A 21,841-nucleotide genomic window follows, 5' to 3' on the forward strand; every position below is an offset into this window, starting at 1 on the left:
TGTGCTCGTTTATGCTGAGCTTCCTCACACTGATGCTTATGCTTTGCCTCCTTACGCTTTGCAAGCTTATGTATGCATGAACTGAGGAAAGGATGGCGGAGGTAGTTAACCTTTGAGGTCAGATGCATGACTGAACGTTTGAAAACAGATAAAAAAGTTTATTTTTTGCACTACTATCATAAATGAGAAGAGGGCTGTTTTAGGTTAGTTGTTGAGAAAATTGTTCAAGTCTTCATCAGAATCTAGTCCAGGTACTTGCTCAGGCGTAGAACTTAACTAGATTTGCTTCATGGAATCATCAACCGAAGAACAAAGTTTACGTGCATGGTAGAGGAATAGGGGTGAGAGGATTTTTTTCCTCCTCCGCTGCAGATCATAAAGAAAGGGCCGGTGGTGTTACGTGGTCTCCCAACAGAGGGTGTCGCTGAGCCTAAACCGACGTGTCGGACTGGTCTTATCCGTTGTTGACTGGTCTTCGGGCTTCGGTCAACCATATGTCCGTATCGCTTCTCCGGCCCGGTTCAATCTTCATTGGGTCCGACCGGACGACCTATCCGGCGGTCCGAACGAGCTTGGCGGTGGGACCAACTGGACCGCCTCGCGGTCTAGGCGCAGCCGTAGATGGCCGACAGGACTGGATCGCGTGAAGTAACGGTGTAGATTTATTCTCCGAAAGTTAACGGACGGCTGTGGTTCTCTCAGGAGCGCCCGGGCTGAGCCGTAAAAAGCCGGTCGAGTCGTGAACGTAACGCCGGTGACGATCTCCAGCCCTCCAAAGCCAATCCAACGGAGCAAAGCTTCCGCTATACAATGCGATCATCGATTCGTCCTCGCGCTGTTTTTTTTTTTTTTAAGTCATTCTCCCCCTTCTACCTTTGCGCCACCACCGTCTCATCTCTCTCTCTGCTTGCCTCAAAGCCTCCACCGATCGCTTTGGTTTCTAGATCCGCGCTCTCTTCCTTTCTCTATCTCTCTTTCGCGCGGCGATCCGAGATCGAAAAAGTTTAGATTTTTAGTTTCTTTTGTTTCTTGATTTCATCCTTGGCTCAGCTCGAATCTTCGGTCCATTAAGAAGAATCCCGATTTTATTGATCTTTCTTACGTTTTCAATAAGAAAGGTTCTTTCGATCCAAACCAAAGAAGGAGTTATTCGGTGTCATATCCGTTCTGTTGGATGGGGAGACTTGCTTAAAGGTGAGAGAGCCTGTGATCCTATATTTGTTTCAAGATTTTTAGGTTTTCTTTCGTCTTCTGGGGCTGTTTTGGAAAGGTAGGATCTTTATTCTTGATTTGGGGAAATTAGGGTTTTGAGGATGGTCACGGGGAGCTCCATCAAGATGGCGCCAGGAACCCTAGCGAATGGGAATTTCGACGATTTTGAGAAGGATCTCGAGGCTTTGCTTCGGGAGGAGCAGCAGCCAAGAGCTGCCTTCGATCCAGAGCGGGATGAGCTCCATACCTGCCGGAGTGGCAGCGCTCCCCCGACTGTAGAGGGATCAAGAACCGCTTTTGGGAGCTTGTTTGGGCATGCCGGACTTCCCGAGGCCCGCTGCTTTGATGGCACGGATGGCGGAGATGTGTTGTCTGAGGAGGAGATGAGGTCACATCCTGCCTATTTATCCTACTATTATTCCAACGAGAATCTGAATCCCAGGCTTCCTCCTCCCGTGGTATCGAGGGAGGACTGGCGTGCAGCACAGAGATTCCGTGCTGGTTCGTTTGGAGGGATTGGCGATTGGAGGAGGACGAAGGAATCGGGGGATGGTGATGGGAGCAGCAGCTCTCTCTTCTCGTTGCAGCCAGGACTCCCAGTGCGTGACAGGGAACAAGAGATGATCGAGCCAAGTGGAGGGGTGCAGGATCTGTCCCAGCAGCAGTTAGCGGAGTGGCTCAAGCGGGGCACCGATGGGCTTATTGGGTTGCCTGACGTTGGGTTAGGCACAAGGCGAAAGAGCTTTGCAGATGCCTTGCAGGTTCTTCTTTCTTCCCCTCTTCTTGTATCGCATTTTATCATATATGTGATTTGACGGTTACTTATGGCTGCATCCGACCTTAATGATAGGCCATCATATGGTTGGGAAAAATAATTTCACCGCCAGCTGGATTGTTGATTGGTTGCATGATCTGTATTGCAAGTGTTCTAATTAGACAAGGATAATCAGAATTGACATAGCATGAAGAACTGAATTTTTTTTTAAGTTGAACGATTTCAATTAATTAATGTACTGAACTACTCAATATTATTTAAAACTAGCTTCTGTGGCATGCAAAATAAGAGTTTTCTTTATACTGGGTTCTTATTAAGAATAGTATTTTTCCCCTATCCATTAACTTTTCCCAATAGGAAAATAGAATTAAGATTTTCTGTTGTGAATTATACACAATGAAGAGTATGAATACTTAGGGGTTCTATTTTTATCTTAATAGGAGTTCTAGGTGTAGGTTTGTATGGTTCCAATGAACTAAAATTGGATTTTGAAAGATTAGCTAATCAATCATATCCTGTGTCATTGGAAATAGTATTATATTTTTGTTTCTTTGATTGAAACTATGTTGAATGAGATTAAGACATATTTTAGACTAGATTTTGATATGTAAAGAGTCCCTGGCACGTTTATGAGGCTTTAGGGAGCATATATTTTATGTTGCTCATGTAAAGCATGGCAGTCTTCTTGTCCGTTCTTTTGCTTTTTGCTTTGAATCTGTTCTGGTATACTGTCTTGGATAATTATCTATGTCTCAGAGACTCGCATTGGTAACACCATTTTAGATTTTTTTTTTCATCTCATGTACCATTGTCTATTTCTCTTGGCCATGATCGCATCTATCTCGTTAGTCTTTTGTACAATAGATTCAAGATGATGAGAAAAGTCCTCCAGGGTATCCCTTGGTTGCCATTTTTCTGGGCCTCTTTTTCTATATACTCTATTTTTGTTCTGTTGATTTTATTCCCTTATTTTCCAAAGCTTTCGTTTGTAATTCCTCTTGCGTTTAGCCCTGTTATTATACCAGTTAACAGATTGTCTTTTAAAGCTTTTTAACCTTTTTTATTTAAAGTTTCTTTTTAAGCTACAAAATTTTTTTTGTCCCTTGACCGGCAAAAAAAGGGAATTCCAAAGCCAGGTCCAAAAGAAGTTTATGAGCTACCAGCTGTGAGTTCTATTTCCGTGGTGGTTGCGTCTGTGCAAGATTTCTTCTTTGCTGCTCTTATATTTCCTATGAAGCATCTCAGTTAATTGTTATTTTTCCCAAAATGGTACAGATTTGTTATCAACAGGAACTCATCCTTTCCCAGATAATTTGGTTCTCTCATGGAAAGTAACATATCCATCTTCTGATAATCTTCTCTCTATAGAGTTCCTCCTGAGACAAACTCTAAAGTAGGTTTATCTTCTCTTCCATTATAAATTTTCTTAATTTATAGGTGATATGTGGTTGCTGAGTAGAAGCGGTAATCTTTGCTCATGACTGTCATATTGGTCTGCTACTGGCTGAAGATGTATCTTAATTGTATAGAAATGAAGTGTTTCTAGTTCCCTTTGAGAAGTCTATATAGTCTAGGGACAACATCGGAGACAACATGCCTAAGAAGGGCACATCTAAATCTTCTTTATCTTTTTTTTTTGGTATTTTATTCTATTTGATTGACAAATAATTAATCCAAAAAAAGGCTAAAACACGATGGTATCTGACAATCTCATCGGAATTGTTGGCTTGGACATGTGACATGCATGTCTAGTGTCGAAGTGTCTAGAAGTACCCAGCACGGAAATCTTTTAAAAATTGGATTCAGAGCAAGGTTAGCCGACTTAGTACCGAGACCGGCTGGCTACCGATTCAGTACCGTACTGACATATGGTGCGCAATAGCGTGCCGATTTCAAATCGGCACACTATATTTTTTTTATTTTTTCATTTTTAAAACTTTAATGAAAAGTAATATTTTTTTTAGTTTTTAAATGATTTTAAGTCTAATTTGATGTTTATTGATGTTTTTTGATGTTTCTATCACCTCAGTACACCCTAAATGATGCTTCTTGATGTTTTTGAGTGATTTTTCTACGTTACCGTAGCACTACTCTGAAACAATGCTACTTTGAGGAGGTAAAAATCTGGCAAATCTAGGTGATTGAGTTTAGTACTCCCAACTTTTTGCATTAGGGTTAGGCCAAAACGAAAATATAAAGAAAAAAAGCCTATGATCCTAGCTTCGTATACTAGGAGAAGTAACATGAAATATCGTAAAATCAGCTAGTAAGATACAAAATATACAATAATACTATCAATTACATATTTGTAAAGTATAATATATATACTGACATCTAGAATCTCGTCGAGTAGCGATGTCTCTCGTAGATCATTAGCATCATTAGAAGGCATATTAGCCACCTCTCTAACTAAGCGATGTTGTAGTCCTGTATGCTCATTCCATAAGGTACATGCTTTGGGTTATATTCGGTCTCGAATCTCTCACTAAAACTCTAGCTTTGAGAGGTGTTCTCTGATTAATAATGCAGCCGTAGAGGGATCCATCTGAATATGCTAACAATAAAATCCGATCCATAAGGTACTATGGGCTATGTAGGGTAGTAACCACTAGAAGATAAAACCTTAGATGCATCATTTCATATCTATATGAGTCATAGGTTATTTGTAGTTGCAGGTAATAGGATCCAGCATACGACTCAGACTCTGATACGTCTATAGATCCTACTCCACGTGTAGCTGCATTGTATCCTTCTGAACGACCTCGAGAAGTCCATCTTCTGTATGCAATCGTATCCTCACACGTTCTACCGATTTGTGCACCATGGTCTCTATCTTGTATGGCATGTATAAAGTGGAACTTACCGATGAATCGATGACCATCCCGCTGCCGTCTCATAAACGAAAGTTTCATATTTTTCACTCAACAACTAGATCCATGATCACCAATATTGTCACCGCTGCTCCTTGATTTCTGAATTTGAGTGAATTGACTCTTCCTCCACTCTCTCCATTGGGGCTTCAACTATTTTTTTGTTTTCTTTCAGGCTTTGTTCAGTAGTTGCCTACTTTTTCTTTGTACCTCTCTTTGTCTAGTTATGCTGGGATGATGGATGTCACCCTCCTGACTGATTGACAAGATAGCATGTTGTCTTCGTTTAAGCAACTCTTGGTCATATCCAAGGTATGTCGAACTGGTCGGCGTACCGGTGGCGACTCGGACTGAGTCAGTACCGGTTCGGGTTGTACCGAACAGATACCGACTTGGTCCGCCGCGGGAGCGCGCGTCCATGTGGTTCCTAGTGCGTGCAGGCATACTTCCCCGCACGTGGGACGCGCGCGCGGACGGTTCCCCGCGCTTCCACAGGGGAGGCCGCGCGCAAGGGCACGCTGAGACGTGCATTTCCCCGCGCGCGGGGACACTTCTCTGTGCAATGTCGCGCGCACGAGCGCGTTTTCCTGCGCGCGGGTGCATTTTTCGACGCGTTTTCCTGCTTGTTTCCCGCGCGCAGGCGCATTTCCCCACAATTTCCCGCACATTGCCGTCTTCCTTTTTCTTATTCTTTTCTTCTTTTCTTTTTTTTTCCTTCTCTTCTTCCTTTTTCTTGAAGCTTCTCCTTCTCCTTCTCCTTTCCTTCTCTCTCCTCCTCTCTTCTCCTCTCTTTTCCCCTTCTCCTGCGAGCAAGAAAGGGCGAACGGAGCTCTTGGGAGGGGGGTGATCCTCGTTGGGGTGCTCGAGAGGGGGTCGGCCCGAGGCCTGGCCTTCTTTTTCTCCTCTTTCTCTTCTTCTTCCTCTTTCTTTCTCTTCTTTCTTCTTCCCCTTTCTTTCTCTTCTTTCTTCTTCTTCCCTGCGCATATCGGTGTGAACCGGTCCGGTTCGCACTGGTACAATGCAGTACCGGTCCGAACCGATCTGGTTCGCACCGATACGCTGCGTGAAAGGGGCTAGAATCATTTTTCATGCCGGGACTGGACCGTATCGGTCCAGTACATGCTAAACCGGTCGATACGGGCCGATTCAATATACCATGGTCATATCTCTAGGAGGATGTCTCGGACATAGAGTCATGTGATAATCGGCTCACTAATGACCTCTGTGAAGGTGGCTAATCAGCTGAAAGGATACATAGAATGTTGTGATCTATTTTATGCTCTGTATCCATTCTAACCTCGCTGGCTATGAAACTTGTCGATCATGGAGGCGATTCTGGCTCATTAAGCTCTGGTTCTAGTTGGTGGCCCACAAACCATCTAATCATGAAATCATCCTCATCCAAAACAAAAGTTTTGTTGATCAGATCCGTGTACTTCAACTTCGCTTCCTTCTGAATGCACTTCAGCCTTAATCTCAGATTATAGTGAACATATACGAGATTGTTGAGGTGCCTCTATGTCAGATGGTTTCTTTGCTTGCTATGGATGAGGGTGAAGGTGGGTCAATTGCGCTCACAGCCACCTAGAAAGACTGTCTGGAAGAGAATCTAGATGGCTATTCGTTTAAGATTTCTCGCGACAGACCAAAATAAATTCATCATTTAGCTGCAAAAGCATTGATGAAAATTACATATAAGATAGTATCATATTAGTGACATTAAACGTCAAGTAATAGTTACCATTGATATTTAATATATCTGGATTCATACTTTTCTTACTTACGATAGCCGCCGACATTACAAAGCTGTCAATGCCCCCCCTAAATATTTTCATCTGTAAAAAAGATATGTTATAATATATTAATGATTAAAGGCACGAGTTAACTTACACATGCCACTTAAGTTAACTTACCTCTTGTAGACACAGGGTCGCAATTTTTTGATCAGGCTTCATCTTTTAGATCATATTATACAGGGCAACTAGAGATTTCTTATCCTTATCGATTCCAAGTGTGGGGTACTGGAATTTCGGATTTAGGTAGTAAGCTGCAGATAGTCTTTATAATTGTTTTAATAAAATTGTACAAGTATATGAGCAATCAAATTTTCAATGTTTTTACTTACCTGCTAGATGCAAGTTCTTATTTAGTAGTCCCAATGTTGGTCAATCATGTACTTTTGGGCATGCTTCGGATATGCCTTCTTGGTCTGATTCTTTGCCCTCGCCATTTATGATATAGAAAATTCATCTGGAGGTACCTCTCGTTGTACACAGCCTAAAACATTTCGTATAATGGCATGATAGCCTTCACTATCTTCTCTACTCGCTACTAGAACATCTACCTCATCACCAAGTTCTCCACATGGCTCTTCTTAGTGTCGGCCCTCGCAAATATGCTCTCCGGCACTCGGCACTGACAAGCATTTGATGCAGGCCTGCTTTTCTCTCAAAGAGGCTAATAAGTGCAATGTAGTTAGTAGCAAACTGTATCACATCTAGTCTCAAGATCTCATCCATGAGTAGCTCCTCATCACTTATAGGATCCATGTGTAGTTATAAATAAATCTGGTGATGAATTGGGCTGCCTCCACTATCTGCTGCATCCTACGAATCTTTCCAATCTCCATTAACATAAGATCGATACATTATGCATCGTATAAGGTCTAGTAAATATGTGGTTGCTGCTCCATCAAAATCTTCCGGCAACCTTCTACCATGGCTTGATATTAGTGATGATCTACATGATATACTTCTCTCCTACCTAATCAATCACCTCCTTCATTAATCTGAGATTGTACATGCCATCGTCCACTTGATTGAAAGCATCAACTAATTTTTGGAAAAAAGTTTTCGTGTCACGGTATATCAAGAAGTTGATGCTTTGCCTGGTAGGACCGGTCGAACCATCATACATCATCTCATCAGTCTATATATAGGTCATTTGAGCTGGTATGAGGCAATTCACTTCTATAGCCCCTCCTTGTTATTGTAAAGAAGCTCATTATAGATATCCTTCGGTGTTGGAAGATCTACATCAGATTGGCAGCCTATATGGAGAAAATGACAGACCTATCGTATGTGTTGCCTGCCGCATTCACTGGATATGGGTGAAGTAGAACCATGATCCAATAGCTCTTCATATATCCTTCTTCATGTCTTTCTTCAACATGATGTCAATCTTTTGTTGTGTCAAATCCCTGATGGAGATGGCATACGGATCTAAATCATGGATGATGGTTCCTGATGGAATCTCTCTAGAGGACTTCTTCCTGCTGCCAAAACCTCCAGCATAGATGCAATATGGCCACCATCTCTACTAGCAGCCTTTCTTACTGAGGTCCTCCTAAACTCTAGATCTACTCTGCCGGTAGCAGAATCAAAGCCCAACTTGTAGTATGAGAGCCCAAATCGAACCCTAGCCTTGCTACCTCATCCTACTGCCACTGACAGCCTAGATCTGCACTTCCTTGTCATCTGAAGTGGAGGCCTTTTTTGACTCTCTAGAGTAATAAGAAGGTAGCTCTGTTGCTCGGTGATCTACCTTCACTTTCTTTTTGGCAATCCTGTCTTTTGCTACTCTAAAACTAGTGAAGTACTTATTCATCAATTGTCAGATCTTCATGGGCATTTTTGACTTATATGTACGCTGGGATAACACTAGTCGGGTTCTACTTCAACTTGCTTTCCTTTCTTTTTTGAATTGTGTTGCACCAGTTGCACTTCCAATAGTACCGACTCGAGAGCATTGCCCGTAATAGCAATCAATGTCGTGCTCTTAATCCTTCTTTTTCCTCGATGGATCCATTTCTACAGGTTTGTCAAACACGTCAGTTTATTAATTATTTAAAAATAATAAAATTTTATTATGATAAAAAAATAAGTTTTCTGCTTCAGAAAATACTTCTGAATTATCTAATGCATAGTACTATTTTTTTATATTTTATATTATTTAAATATTTTAATAATTTTTAAATTTTAAAAATAATTTTAAATATTAGAGATTCAGAAAAATATGTTTTCTACTTTGAAAAATATTTTTAAATTATCTAATGCGCAGTACTAACTTTTTATTTTTTTCTATTGATTATATATTTTTAATATTTTTAATTTAAAAATAGTTTTAAATATGACAATTTAGAAAATTAATTTGAGCTCAGATTCATGTAGAACCCTATCATGGATGATACATATATTTTTTTCAGTCTGTGGACATGCAGCAAATGCTATTTATTTTTCAGTTTTATTCAATCCGGCCACTGTGCATAGGATCGTGTTGAATATTGAATGAATAGACGCCAAATTTAGGTCGAGAGTAGCTAGTATGTCTCTAAGCAAGCTTCTAATTTTATAATTATTTTTTATTTTTTTAATTTTTAATCCAAATATATATTTTTAAATTTAAAATTATAGATTTAATGAAAATTAAAGATTTTAGTATCGTTGTGTAGATCATCTATAGATCTACAACATAGCATGAAATTATACTAAATTTGAAAATTTTGGTACAATCTTCCCTTATTTTTCATTTTTCTCAACACTTTTCGATGTTAACTAAAAAGAGAAGAAATGAGGTGGGGAAGAGCTATCTTACCTTGCTTCAGATTGGATCCTCCTTTAATCGTCGAAATCACCAAGTTTTTGGCAATTTTTGGCGGAGGGTTTTGAAAACAAAAGTGAAGAAAGGCCTAAGAGGGCTTGGAAGGTCTTCTTAGGCCTCTCTATTATTGAAAGAGTGGGGGGGACGAATCAGTTCAAACTAGTTCGCACCGAGTCTTCTCTTGACCACCTGATTCCGAGCGGTTTGTGGCCTTTCTTAGAAATACTTGCTGAAGTGTGCTGGCTTCACGCTGGTTTAGTGCAGTACGGGGTGAATCGGGCAGTTCTGCTTAGTTTGGCATAACATGATTTAGAGAGTTGCATGTATCTTATGTATGCATGTGCATCTATATTAATGTGTTAGATGTATGCATAAAATGAATAATGTGCTTACTTATGTTGCTTTAGTTCATAAAATTTAACAAAATGGTTGCTAATTGTTATGTTAGATTTAGTAAGTTTCATGTAGAACTGCCAAAAGTAGAAATATAATGATGATGACATCGTGATTTGATGTTATTTAGTGTTGTAAAGTGTCCGACATGTAAAAAAAATCTAGTGTGTCCAGGTAACATGATTCATCAGCAAATAGTATCTGCGTGAGACTCCTTGAATACCAAATTCTAGTTCATTCTTGATAAATTTTGAGAGGAAAGAACTTAGAGATAGCTGCTACTGCAGGCTCCTTGCAATTGATTATTCAATTCTGTTGCCACAAATACTTCTAATACTTGCTTCTGGTCTTTGCCCTCCAAATTTATACACTCTGGGCTGCACATCTTTTCCTAGTGTCTACCCTAGTTACTTCTCTCCGTAGCCTCTAATGTGCTTACTTCAAGACAATAGAAACCATATCTGTAAAATTCACAATATGTATCCATCAGTTGTCTCATTAAGAAAACCACCTTCAAGATGTACCTTTCCTAGTATGAAGCCAAGTTGGTGTTAGATATTCTGGTCAGATACTAATTTTTGCCTGATGACTCTGATCACCACTTTCAAGAACTTTGTCAGTTGCTAAGTTGCAAATAATTGGTGCAAATTTGTGCAAAGGTGTACCACAATACTTGTCGCCAAACATGTAACCTTTTCCTTATAACTAAAAAAAGCTAGTCAACCAAATTATAGCTCATTTTTTCCTGATACATGGGTTTATATATGTAGTGGCTACTTGCCTCAGGGTTGAGGAAATAAGACCTTTTCTATTCCTTATTTTATTGTTGTTGTTGTTGTTGTTGTTATTATTATTATTATTTGGGGGGGTGGGTGGCTAGAGGGATGATGGCTCTGATCTCCAAAGAGTGGCAGATTTCAATAGAAAATTGTACAAATATTTTTGTAAAAATGTGCACAAATATGCAAATTTTCAATATAATAGAATAGTAAATCTTTAGTAAAGGCTCAGGTTGCATTATAGCTCTATTGGCAAGACATTATTACTGGACTTCAAAGCTGTTCTGCAAGGATCTCTTCCCCCCTTCTTCTCTTTTCTCCTCCTCTCTTTTCCTTTTTGTTCATGTTTTTTCACTTTTTCCATCAAAAGCCAAGTCCTATGAAATGAAAACTGTCTCAGTTCTCTTGTTCCATTAAGAATTTTTATGATCCATTCCCTCTCTTTCTGCATTTCAATCTGAAGATAATATTTTGTTCCTAACATGCTAAATGTAAGCCTTTGTTTATGATTGTCTTTGACTCAGGCATCAATAATGCTGCAGATTAACTTATTGCTTTTGATTTTTGTTTTATTTAGTTTCTATTTCTTGCATGTTATCTGGTTCACAGCGTGATTTTCCATGGTTTTGTTCCTATGTTGGCTTGATAACATTTGCAGGTTCTCTACTGAATTTTATCATTGATGGTTTTGATTTTCTATATCATTGATTACATGAAATTTGTTTTAATGCAGGAGGAACATGGCCGCGCTGCTTCTGTGTCTTCACATATTTCACGCCCAACTAGCTGTAATGCTTTTGACAATGTTGATCCAATAGTAGTTTCTGATTCACAACTAACGCAACTTCATAATGGATCAGACACAATTGATGGCTGGCAATCTGAAGCAACTTCCTCTGGTCTTGTTAGGGTTCAAAGCCTTGGTTCATCACTTTCTGATTCCCTTGCATCTACTGTTGGTTCTGCTTTGTCTAGAAGTACAACACCGGATCCTCAATTAATTCGGAGGGCCCCAAGCCCCATCCTTCCTCCTGTGGGAGTGAGGATTAGTAATAGTGATAAAAAGACAGTAGTTGGATCAAATGGCTTAGGTGGTGTTTCCTCTTATTTGTCTGACTGTGGTGATTGGGCAGATGCTATGTCTAGTTTAAGCCTATCCAGGAATAAAGTAACTGATGGAGAAAGTCATGTACAGGGACGGTTTCATAATGAAGTTTCTGATCAGTCTCAATTGCTATTCAATATGCACAATGATCATAGGCATTATCTGAAGCAGAAAGTCACAAATAAGTCTGAGGCAGAGTCACTAAAGCCTCTGTCTCATCCTTTTTTGCCATACAATGATCTTTCCAAGAACAATGGTAGTTTAACAGATCTGAATTCACCTAAATTAACTTCAGATGGGCAAATCAACTTGCCAAAGCAATTGCCATATCCAAATATTTATAAGAAAGTAGCTTCAATGGGTTCAACCAGTTCAACAGGATCTAATAATCCATTTCAGAACTCTGATATGCTAAACGTCGACTTCATTGGATCTAATTCAAGGGCTTATTCTATTGATTATGGACCACCAACAATATTGAACAGTCATCCTGAAGCAGGTAGCCTCTCTCCTTCCCTCCAACCGAACAAAAATTTAGTTTGTGCTGCTTCTTCGACCCTGACACTTGGGCATATGCTTTACTTTTGCAGGTGCAGCAGTAGCAGGAGTTGCAGAAGGACCATATTTGAATATAAATGGAAACCAAGTGGGATCTGGTTTCCAGTTACCAATTATGGACCCCCTATGTGCACAGTATTTGCAAAGCACTTCTGATGCTGCCATGCATTCTGCTGCAAGCTTGGATCCTTCTTTAGGCAGGAATTATCTTAGTACTTCACATATGGATTTGCCCAAGTATCAAAAAGCATATCTTGGAGCATTGCTTGCGGAACAGAAATTTCAGTATGGCATGCCCTTCCTAGGAAAATCTGGTGGCTTAAATAATGACTTCTATGGTGGTCAGGCTGTTAGTCTTGGCATGCCATATCCGGCAAGCCCCCTATCCAGCTCTTTTCTCTCTCCTTTGGGTTCTGGGAGTCCTGTGAGGAAAAATGAGTGGCTGTCACGTGCCCCCTCCTTAATGAGAAGTGCTGCCACTGGATCCATGGGATCACGGAATCCAGAAAATGGTGTTATGGAAGAGAATTATGCATCATCGTTGTTGGAAGAATTCAAAAACAACAAAACTAGATCTTTTGAACTTTCAGATATTGTAGATCATGTAGTTGAATTCAGGTACCTTTTTGTTGTTCCCCTATTTATTTTCTTATTTTACATGTCAGCGAAGTTGATTAGGGGTGGATAGCTAATTACTGTCTTTCTCCTTTTGCAGTGTGGATCAGTATGGAAGTCGTTTTATTCAACAGAAACTTGAAACTGCCTCAGCTGAAGAGAAGAACAAAATTTTTCCTGAGATACTACCTCAAGCTCGTGCTTTGATGACTGACGTTTTTGGAAATTATGTTATACAGAAAGTATGTTGTCTTTATGTTTCCAAGTGAACTCCATAAATTTTGTTTTTAAAAATTCTGAACTTTTGTATCATCACTTGTATTGGCAGTTCTTTGAGCATGGTACTGAAATCCAGAGAAAGCAGCTAGCAAGTCAACTTAAGGGTCATGTTTTGCCTCTCAGTCTTCAAATGTACGGTTGTAGAGTAATTCAGAAGGTTGGGTCATTATCCTTGTTCTGCTACGAAATTCATTAGTTTCTTAAATGTTAAAAAGGATATTCGAACAGATGTATTTCTTTCTGATCTTCAATCTGCTTGATGTTCCATGTGGCTTATATAGTTTGTGTCATTTGTTGCACTTTACATGATAACTGTAATTTGTTTATATAATTAGGTTTGAATGTCATAGCTCAAGCTATCTTATCACTTGTTGCTGAGCACCCACTTCAATAGCATCAGTTTTTAGTTATTTATCAACTTTTTGTCTTAATATAATTATTCTTTCTATGCTTGTATTAATATTTTAATAATAAAAATTGTAAATAATAGTGTGTATGGTGCCAGGGATGGTATTTCAATTAGTTAAATCTTGAGATGTTTGCTTGTCATGGACTTCACCATGATAACTCTATCCCTACATAGAACTAAGTTGTTGCCATCTGACAACTTGTTAATTTTCCAAAATCCACTAGTAATAGGACAACAGGATCCAAAAGAAGGCTAGAATGACCATTTAGGATTTGACATTCACATAAAGTGCCAGACAGACAGAATAAAGTCCTGCATTTCTGCCTTTCTATTTAAACAGCATTTAGATTAATATTTTCAATGTAACAGTTTTGAAGATTCACTTATCCTTTGTCTTGGAGGTTCCTTTACAGGGTAGAGGCCCCATATTCAATACCTTCTAACAAGCCTTCTTCATTGCTATTTGTCTTATCTAATTACGAATATTGCTTCACATAGTTTCTATTGCTACGATCCAAGTTTTTGACACAAACTGTTGAGTGGTGTTGCATGTAAAGCAACTAAGTATAATTGATTAGAAGTGTTAATATGAAAAGTAATAACATAATGATAGCAATACTTGCTTATAAGATTTTCCTTAGTAGTATTTTGGCTCCGATAACAGCTAGGGTCCTGATCAAGCAAAGATGAAGTCCTATGTACCTCTACAGACACAATATCTCAAGTACATGGAACCGCGGTCAGTGCTGCAGAAGGACAGTCCCCTAACATCTTTGGTTCCTGCCTATTTTCAGTTATATTACATTAGAAGCATTGGCAGCAAGGACGGCGGAACCGCTATCGGACACTGTACCAGTTGTCCGGCGTGATTAGTCGGTATGGGCCTGCACCGTGTCGTGCCATGCCGGGTCCTTACCGACACATCTTCTACGGCGGGGGAGAGGGAGAATGAGAGAGGAAAAAAAGAGAGCGGGGGAGTGAGGGAGGGAGAGGGAGAGGGATAGGCGGGAAGAGAGAGAGCGGTCGGGGCCGGCCGGTGGAGGCTGGGGTGCCTCTGTGTGGAGAAGGCGGAGGCGGGGCTCCGCCTCCAAGCCCCTGTTTCGAACGTTTCGTTCGAACGTTTGAAACAGGGGCCCGGAGAGGGCCCCTTTTATTTTTACTTTTTTAAAGTTGAAGTCGGCGAACCCCCTCCTCCGCGTCTCCCCAGCCTCTACTGGCCAACCTCTCTTGCCTCCTCTCCCTCTCCCTTCCTTTCCCCCCCTCTCTCTTTTCCTCTTCTCCTTCCCCTCCAGTGAGCTGTCTCGGTATTAATGGCAGAACCGTCCTGGTCCACTGCCAGTACGGCCCGGGACGCCCCGAACCGGGGGGTTCAGGATGGTTCCGCAGACCTTGGTTGGCAGTCTATGGAAATAAAGTAATTGTTATTTGAAAAAAAAGAAGATAAAAATGAAAAAAAGAAATATATAACAAAGAGGTAGTATAATGGTTTATATTGACCTCTGACTTCTTTAGTTAGTTAATTGTTGACTAAGAAATTATGGAATGGTGACTTATGGTTATATCTATAATGCCTACTTCTATTGCCTTATGGCCTCGTTTGGCATTGCTTTTAGAGGACCACAAACTGCTTCTTGCAGGACAAAAAGCCTTTTTGGGTGATTTTGAAGTGTTTGGTAAAAATTCTGAAACAACTTTTTAGCTCCTTCAAAAGCTAAAAAAAGTTCTAGAAAAGCTCCAGTTTGGAGTTTTTGGTCAAAATCTCTACTTGAGATGCGTCGGAAAGCTGCCTTTTTAGATGAGAGACTGAGTTTGAATCTCGTCAATGAATTTTTTTTAAAAAAATAATATAAGCTAATTTATAAGTTAACAATACTTTGTAATAGTTTTGATAGTATAGTATAATAACAATATAATATAATATAATAATAACATTTTTATAAAGTTATATTATACTATATGAAATCATAATAATATTATATTATTATCATCATAATCATATTTTAATAATATAATATCGTTATACTATAATAGTATTATAATGTAGTACTCTTATAATATACTAAATTGATAATATTGTTTTATTTACGTTATAACAATATTATTTTGTAATAATATTATAAATATTGTTATATTTATATAATAAATTTTTAAAAATATATTATTTAGATTATTATATTGAAATAAAGAATTTATGAATTAAGGATACTTTATAATAATAATTGTTGATTAGACAAATAGTTAGACAATTTAAAAAATTATGCAATATCCTTTATTATTATTTTCCGATACTAAAAGTACTTTTTTAGTTTAGTTACCAAATTGATGCTAAAGTTCCACAAAACTTCAGAAAGGTAGTTACCAAACAGTAAATAACTTGTTATTAAAAAACTCTACTATAAAAGCTCGGCTGACCAAATCTCTATATACAGAAGCTCTACTTCCTACAGCAATGCCAAATGGGATCTATGAATTATAAGAATGGTTAACCAGCTGTCCATCTAAGGCTTTTGCTTCTTGCTTGTCTTAATTCAAAAATGGCAGGCACCTAGGTATTGGTGTTTAGATGCTCGTATGCATGTGTTAATTTACCCCTAGCATGGACTGTTTTCTAGGGAGGCTTATGTGTCATTCTACCCTAATAAAATTTGAATTTTCCAACTAAACCTTTTTAGACAACTAAGACATGAAATATGTCTGTTATATTGATGTTCATATTGATTTTTTTAAATATATGGTTTCAATGTTGGTAGTTGAATGTTCTACTTCTCTTGTCATAGCTCCGTATTGTGTAAAAAAAGATTAAAGATTACTTTCTTGTGTCATGGAATGCTACTTCATTATCTGCTATCTCCTACTTAAACATGCTGTAAAATCAAAGGTGGATTCTGAGACATCTGGTATTACTTTGAGAAAGCTCAATTGTTTGCTTTTCTGCAGGCGTTAGAAGTTGTTGATGTAGATCAGCAGACTCAAATGGTGCTAGAACTTGATGGATCAATCATGAAATGTGTTCGTGATCAGAATGGTAACCATGTAATCCAGAAATGTATCGAATGCGTTCTCCAAGAAAGGATCCAGTTTATTGTATCGTCATTCTATGGACATGTTGTTGCACTCTCCTGCCATCCATATGGTTGTCGGGTCATTCAGGTGGGAAAATTACCTCTCTTCTATAACCCTTATAAAAACCCTTCATTCATTTATTTTCCTCCAATGATTTTGCTTTTTAATGGATGTTTTAATCCTGGCAGAGGGTCTTGGAGCACTGTGATGATCCTAAAACACAAAGCATTATGATGGATGAGATCCTGCAGTCTGTGTGTTCTTTAGCACAGGACCAATACGGGAATTATGTTATTCAAGTAGTTTTCTCCCTTCTAGTTTGATATTTTGTCTTACCGTTTCTCTGCATTCTGTTATTGGAACATTTCTTTTAATTAAAGGTTATATTGGCTTTGCTGTTTTTAGCTTCATACTTTGCACTGGGGTTGTCTTAGCAATATTTGTCCCTTTTATGTCTGTGTTTTATATAGATCACATGTTCTTTATGATGTTGCTTTGACAAGGATATTACTTTATCTGAGATAACTTGGTGAAATTGGTCATACCATTCCTTCTTGTGGAAGCTGACATATTGAATGCAATAGCGAAGTTTGTCATGCTGCCTCGTCAGAACACCGATAATTTTATTGTACAATCAAGAGGCATATGTCTAGGATCATAATAATAGTTATAATAGTTAAAATATTGTACGACCATTTCTGCTTCCCTTGAAGTATGGTCAACTTTAATCCTTCATAGGACTTTGTAAATATTGATTTCACTCCATCAGTGATCATGTCATTGTCATCCTAATGAAACTAGCATCGTTTCTCTGTTATGATTGCTGGTAGTTCAATTTTAGTAGTTTTCACATGTTCTCCCTCGTCATCCACTTAAATGATCTATCTTCAATAGTTTACCAGATGTATCAAGAAGTCAGGACTAGCCCATACTCCAGAATGTCTTGACTGCTTCTTTTTGAACCAAGATCTTTTGGTTAAGAACCATATAATTAAAATTCAGGTTTGCAGAAGCTGAAAGGTGACAGGGGAACTAGAAAAGAGATACGAGAAGTAAGAGGAGTTTTATTTACCAGCATTTGCACATGAAGATGTATGTGTAATAGCACAACCGTGAGTAACAAGCCTTGTTCAACCATGTCAGCACTCACTCTATCTACATTAACTATTCAATATATCATTTTGTGAATAATATTAAGTCAATCTATATTTTGTAAGTGCTAGATATACCATTTGAATTAACTTACATGCATCAGGAGGTTATGAAAAAGTGGGTTAAAAAACCTCCATGTTAATTGGGGATTATCAAGATGATGCTTAGTATCTACATTCCTTTACAAGTGTACCTAGCAAATGATTTAAATTTCAACAATATGTTCAATCACAAATATACTTTACCTGTTACTCCTGCATTTGACTGGACCGAAGTTTTGGCCTAATAGTGGAACTACTAAGAGAGATTGGGATACCTTATTTTGGTTATATAACCATGACAATCTAATAAACAAGATTAATTATATCAAGCTATGATGGCCCAAGCATGAATATAAGATACTATGGGAACTCTTCTTTTCTGCAACCGTTCACTGAGATTCAGGTTTTAGCTAAGACAGAGGGGCTGCTCAATGATGGAAGGTTCATGTTTTCGTTGAATAGTTAAATCTTGCTCTCAAACCTGCAAAGACATCTGGCAGTGTGTTCTTGCATTTCTGAAATAAGTTAGCAATGTGCTTCTTTGATTGCAATCTTAGGTTTATGGAACACATACCTAAGGTATATTGTGGATGAGATAAGTCATAAGTTAAAGCCAGTTACAATTCGATACATTTTGACCGTTTCTTTTGTCCAGTACTCTATAATTGTACATCTAACTTAATAAGGCTGGTTCTTGTTTGTTTTGAGCTGCAAAAATTATCCCTGGTGATGTAAATGGGGCCAAATCCTTCTTTTTTTCAGTATAATTTATTTTCATAAACAGGTTTTATTCAGTAGATTGTTATTTTTGATACAAGTATCTGTTGGAAGGATTTAGATCCAAAACATTCTCATTTGTATCAATTGGTCGGTTAGCTGGTTGGTACTTCTCTTTCCACACAACAATTACTTTTGCCTCTTAACATCCTGAATCTGGCTGCCTTTCTTCATTCATTATTCTCCATGTTCATGGTGTCTTGTTTTTGTTGCTTCTTAAACAAATCCTGTTATAAACACTTTTGACTTAAAAAAACCCATATAAAATAGAATCAGCTATGAAATGAGAATCTCAGAAACAATTATAACTTCTTGTTGCTTTTCTGAGTTGGAGGTTATTCATGAATGTTTGTTATTGTTTATAGTCTGATGTGCATGGTATTTTGGTCTCTCTCTCTCACTCTCTCTCTCACACACACACACACACAAGACAAGTGTTCTTTAAAATATTTGATGCACAAGATTTGATTGCTTACTCATGGTTCTTCCCATGATTGTAGTACCTTTTCCAGTTTGATTTTTTCCTACGAGTGCTTGTAAATCATTGTGTGGGAGCACCAGCATGTTATGCTTAAGCTTTTTCTTTTTTAATACTTGCCATTACTGCCTATCAGATTCCTGGCAATCTATGTATAACCATCAGGATTATTGCATTTATATGCTCATTTCTAGGGGTCAATTAACTTGGTTTTCCTGCTTCGTTATATTAGCATGTTCTGCAACATGGTAAACCTGAAGAACGATCTGCTATAATTAGCAAGCTTACTGGGCAAATAGTAAAGATGAGCCAGCAGAAATTTGCTTCAAATGTTGTTGAAAAGTGCTTGGCATATGGTAGTCCTGAGGAGCGACAACTCCTAATAAATGAGATGCTTGGTTCAACTGATGAAAATGAACCATTACAGGTAACTTTTGCTTTCTTTTTTCATTTGGAATGATATAGATTGCCAATTTTTAGAGTGATACCTGCATGAAAACACATGGGTGCTTGTTTTTCATCATTAAGAAATATATTATTTTATAGTTGTGCTTTAAGATGAATATTTGAAGGTTGGTTGGTGTCACAAGACCATGGTTTAGTGTATTTTGTAGTGACAGAACTTGTGTCTTTGACTCATCCACCCCATAGAACCCCATATCTTGGGACATCACATTTATGCATGGTCCTAGTATGAGCTAGCACATTTTTTTCATCATGTGCTGGTTATTGCATAGTGTGACATATTGACACAGCTGTTATTAATTGAACGAAAGTTTTTGAAAGTGATGGTCTTGTAACATTTGTTATCCTTCACAAACAATGCTTTGGCTGCTTGGACCTACAATAAGGCGTGTGAAGATGATGATTGATCAGCAACAACAAGCATATCTGATGGTATTTGAAAGAGTTGCTCTTATGCAGTTTGCATAAACGAACAATGCTCGTTGGCAATAACTTCCATCTGGGAGAGTTTCTACGGATGAAAGTTTTTATTCAAAAACATTGACTGAAATGCACTTGTATATTCATATTCTAGCTTATAAAAGGCTTAAGTTCCCTAAATATGCCTCTTACAACCTTTGTTTGTTTTCAAATTAACTCCAGCTGTACTCAACATGCCATGTTATGGTAAGTTACTACTATTATTTGCAGAACAACTCTAAAATGCTTACACCTTGACTTGGCTTGTCTTACTTGGTAATTAGGCAACGTGATCTACACCATTAGACCATACATTTTCCTTTCTGGTTGGATGATAGTGAAAACCCTAAAGCACAACCCCCCTACACAATCTCCCTAGGCTCATGCTGCTGCAACTAAGCAGTGGAGACATCAACCTTGACATGCATGGAGTTACCTGATGATTGTTCAATATCATTGGACCTTGCACTTGTATGAAAGATAGGAAAAACCTAAAGCATGTCCCCCCAAGATTCACAGCAGTGCAGTATCACAATAAAATTTCAAAGCTCCACCTGCAAATCATTTACTGAAATATTATCACCCTTGGAGCAATTTACAAAGAGGAGAAACCTTGAAAAATAGAGGACATTTAAGCTGGCTGCAACCTAACTAATTGTAGTTATCAAGATCTTGAAATCTCACTTCACATAATGTGTTTGTTGATAGCAAAGGGAGAAGTCACATTGGATTTTTATTCATGTCCCTGCAATAAAAGCTCCATTTAGTTGCATCCAATTGCATAAATGAAAGACTTGCTCCTGTGGCTAAGTTATATATATGTCTATTTCATTTGTTATTGCTTATCGCAGTTTGCTTGCTTATCGCATATCATTTGTTATTGTATGATAACAACAGAAACATCGTGATTCTATTTCATGTAAGTTGGTGTTCTCAGCAGCATACTAGTGTTTTTCATGCTAATTGTCACAATTTTCAACCTCCAATTGATAAATCTGAGTAATTGAAATGACTTGGCAGGTGATGATGAAAGATCAGTTTGGTAACTATGTTGTACAGAAGGTCCTTGAGACCTGTGATAATCAAAACCGTGAACTGATCCTTTCACGCATTAAGGCTCACTTGAACGCCTTGAAGAGATACACATATGGGAAACACATTGTCGCCCGTGTTGAGAAGCTTATTGCCACTGGAGGTAACTTGGTGCCTAGATGCTTTTGACTGTTCTGACGACTCTGCATGGTAGTTGTTACTGACAATGCCAATTGCTACTGTTTTAACTGAAGCACATGCTTTTTGCTGTGCAGAGAGGCGCATTGGGATCTCTTCACATTCTTCGTGAGAAACTGCAGAAGTGAAAGCGAGGAAATTTTCGTACAGAGAATTAGGTTAGCTTTACCAGCTACCTAGTCTTTCTTTTCAGCATAAATGGGAAGTTAATCTTGTGTGGCCTTAGTGTAAATAAATGATAGGCTTGTTTAAATAAGAATTTTGTTTGTTCTCTGCATGTATTGATGTATATTGGCACCTGTATTCAAGCTATAGCCAAGGCAACAGCAATGCCGGTAGAAAAGATATTTAGGTTAGGACAGGGAGAGCAGAGGCACTGTAGATGTTTGCCTTCATTAAAGTGTAAAAGGATTCATGAAATCATGTAAAGATAAGAATGTCCAATGGAACTATCGTGAGGTGCAGGGTGCTGTTTTATAAAGGTAATACCTGCATCTTGGAAGATAAACTTGTTTTCATGATTTGTATTTTGTCCCCTTCTGCTGGCGATTCAGGAGGTTAATCGTTGCATGACCATCCTGG

The 21,841-nt window shown here is 38.4% G+C and overlaps 1 protein-coding gene across 2 annotated transcripts; it reads left to right on the forward strand.

The window, feature by feature from the left end:
- The first annotated feature begins 852 nt into the window (after positions 1 to 852).
- LOC103707008 (pumilio homolog 4-like) lies at positions 853 to 21,780 on the forward strand. Of its 2 annotated transcripts, XM_008791332.4 has the most exons (11): positions 853 to 1,194; positions 1,304 to 1,973; positions 11,362 to 12,232; positions 12,324 to 12,909; positions 13,007 to 13,148; positions 13,235 to 13,342; positions 16,532 to 16,744; positions 16,846 to 16,956; positions 19,338 to 19,532; positions 21,050 to 21,224; positions 21,337 to 21,780. In XM_008791332.4, the coding sequence occupies exons 2-11, from the start codon at positions 1,314 to 1,316 to the stop codon at positions 21,369 to 21,371; spliced, it is 3,096 nt and encodes a 1,031-aa protein (XP_008789554.1). In that variant the 5' UTR covers positions 853 to 1,194; positions 1,304 to 1,313; the 3' UTR covers positions 21,372 to 21,780. The 2 variants fall into 2 exon arrangements, with proteins under 2 accessions (XP_008789554.1, XP_017698254.1); XM_017842765.3 differs by having other exon boundaries at positions 853 to 1,973.
- The last annotated feature ends 61 nt before the right edge of the window (positions 21,781 to 21,841 follow it).

Source organism: Phoenix dactylifera, chromosome 18 (assembly GCF_009389715.1).
Source record: "Phoenix dactylifera cultivar Barhee BC4 chromosome 18, palm_55x_up_171113_PBpolish2nd_filt_p, whole genome shotgun sequence".
NCBI lineage: Eukaryota > Viridiplantae > Streptophyta > Magnoliopsida > Arecales > Arecaceae > Phoenix > Phoenix dactylifera.

What these genes read in the sequence shown, in the direction of transcription:
- LOC103707008 (XM_017842765.3), top strand. Translation starts at nt 1,314, where the DNA reads ATGGTCACGGGGAGCTCCATCAAGATGGCGCCAGGAACCCTAGCGAAT. An exon ending in GAAATTATGTTATACAGAAA is followed by an intron (nt 13,149 to 13,234) that starts GTATGTTGTCTT and finishes TTGTATTGGCAG; the next exon opens with TTCTTTGAGCATGGTACTGA. An exon ending in ATGAAAATGAACCATTACAG is followed by an intron (nt 19,533 to 21,049) that starts GTAACTTTTGCT and finishes ATGACTTGGCAG; the next exon opens with GTGATGATGAAAGATCAGTT.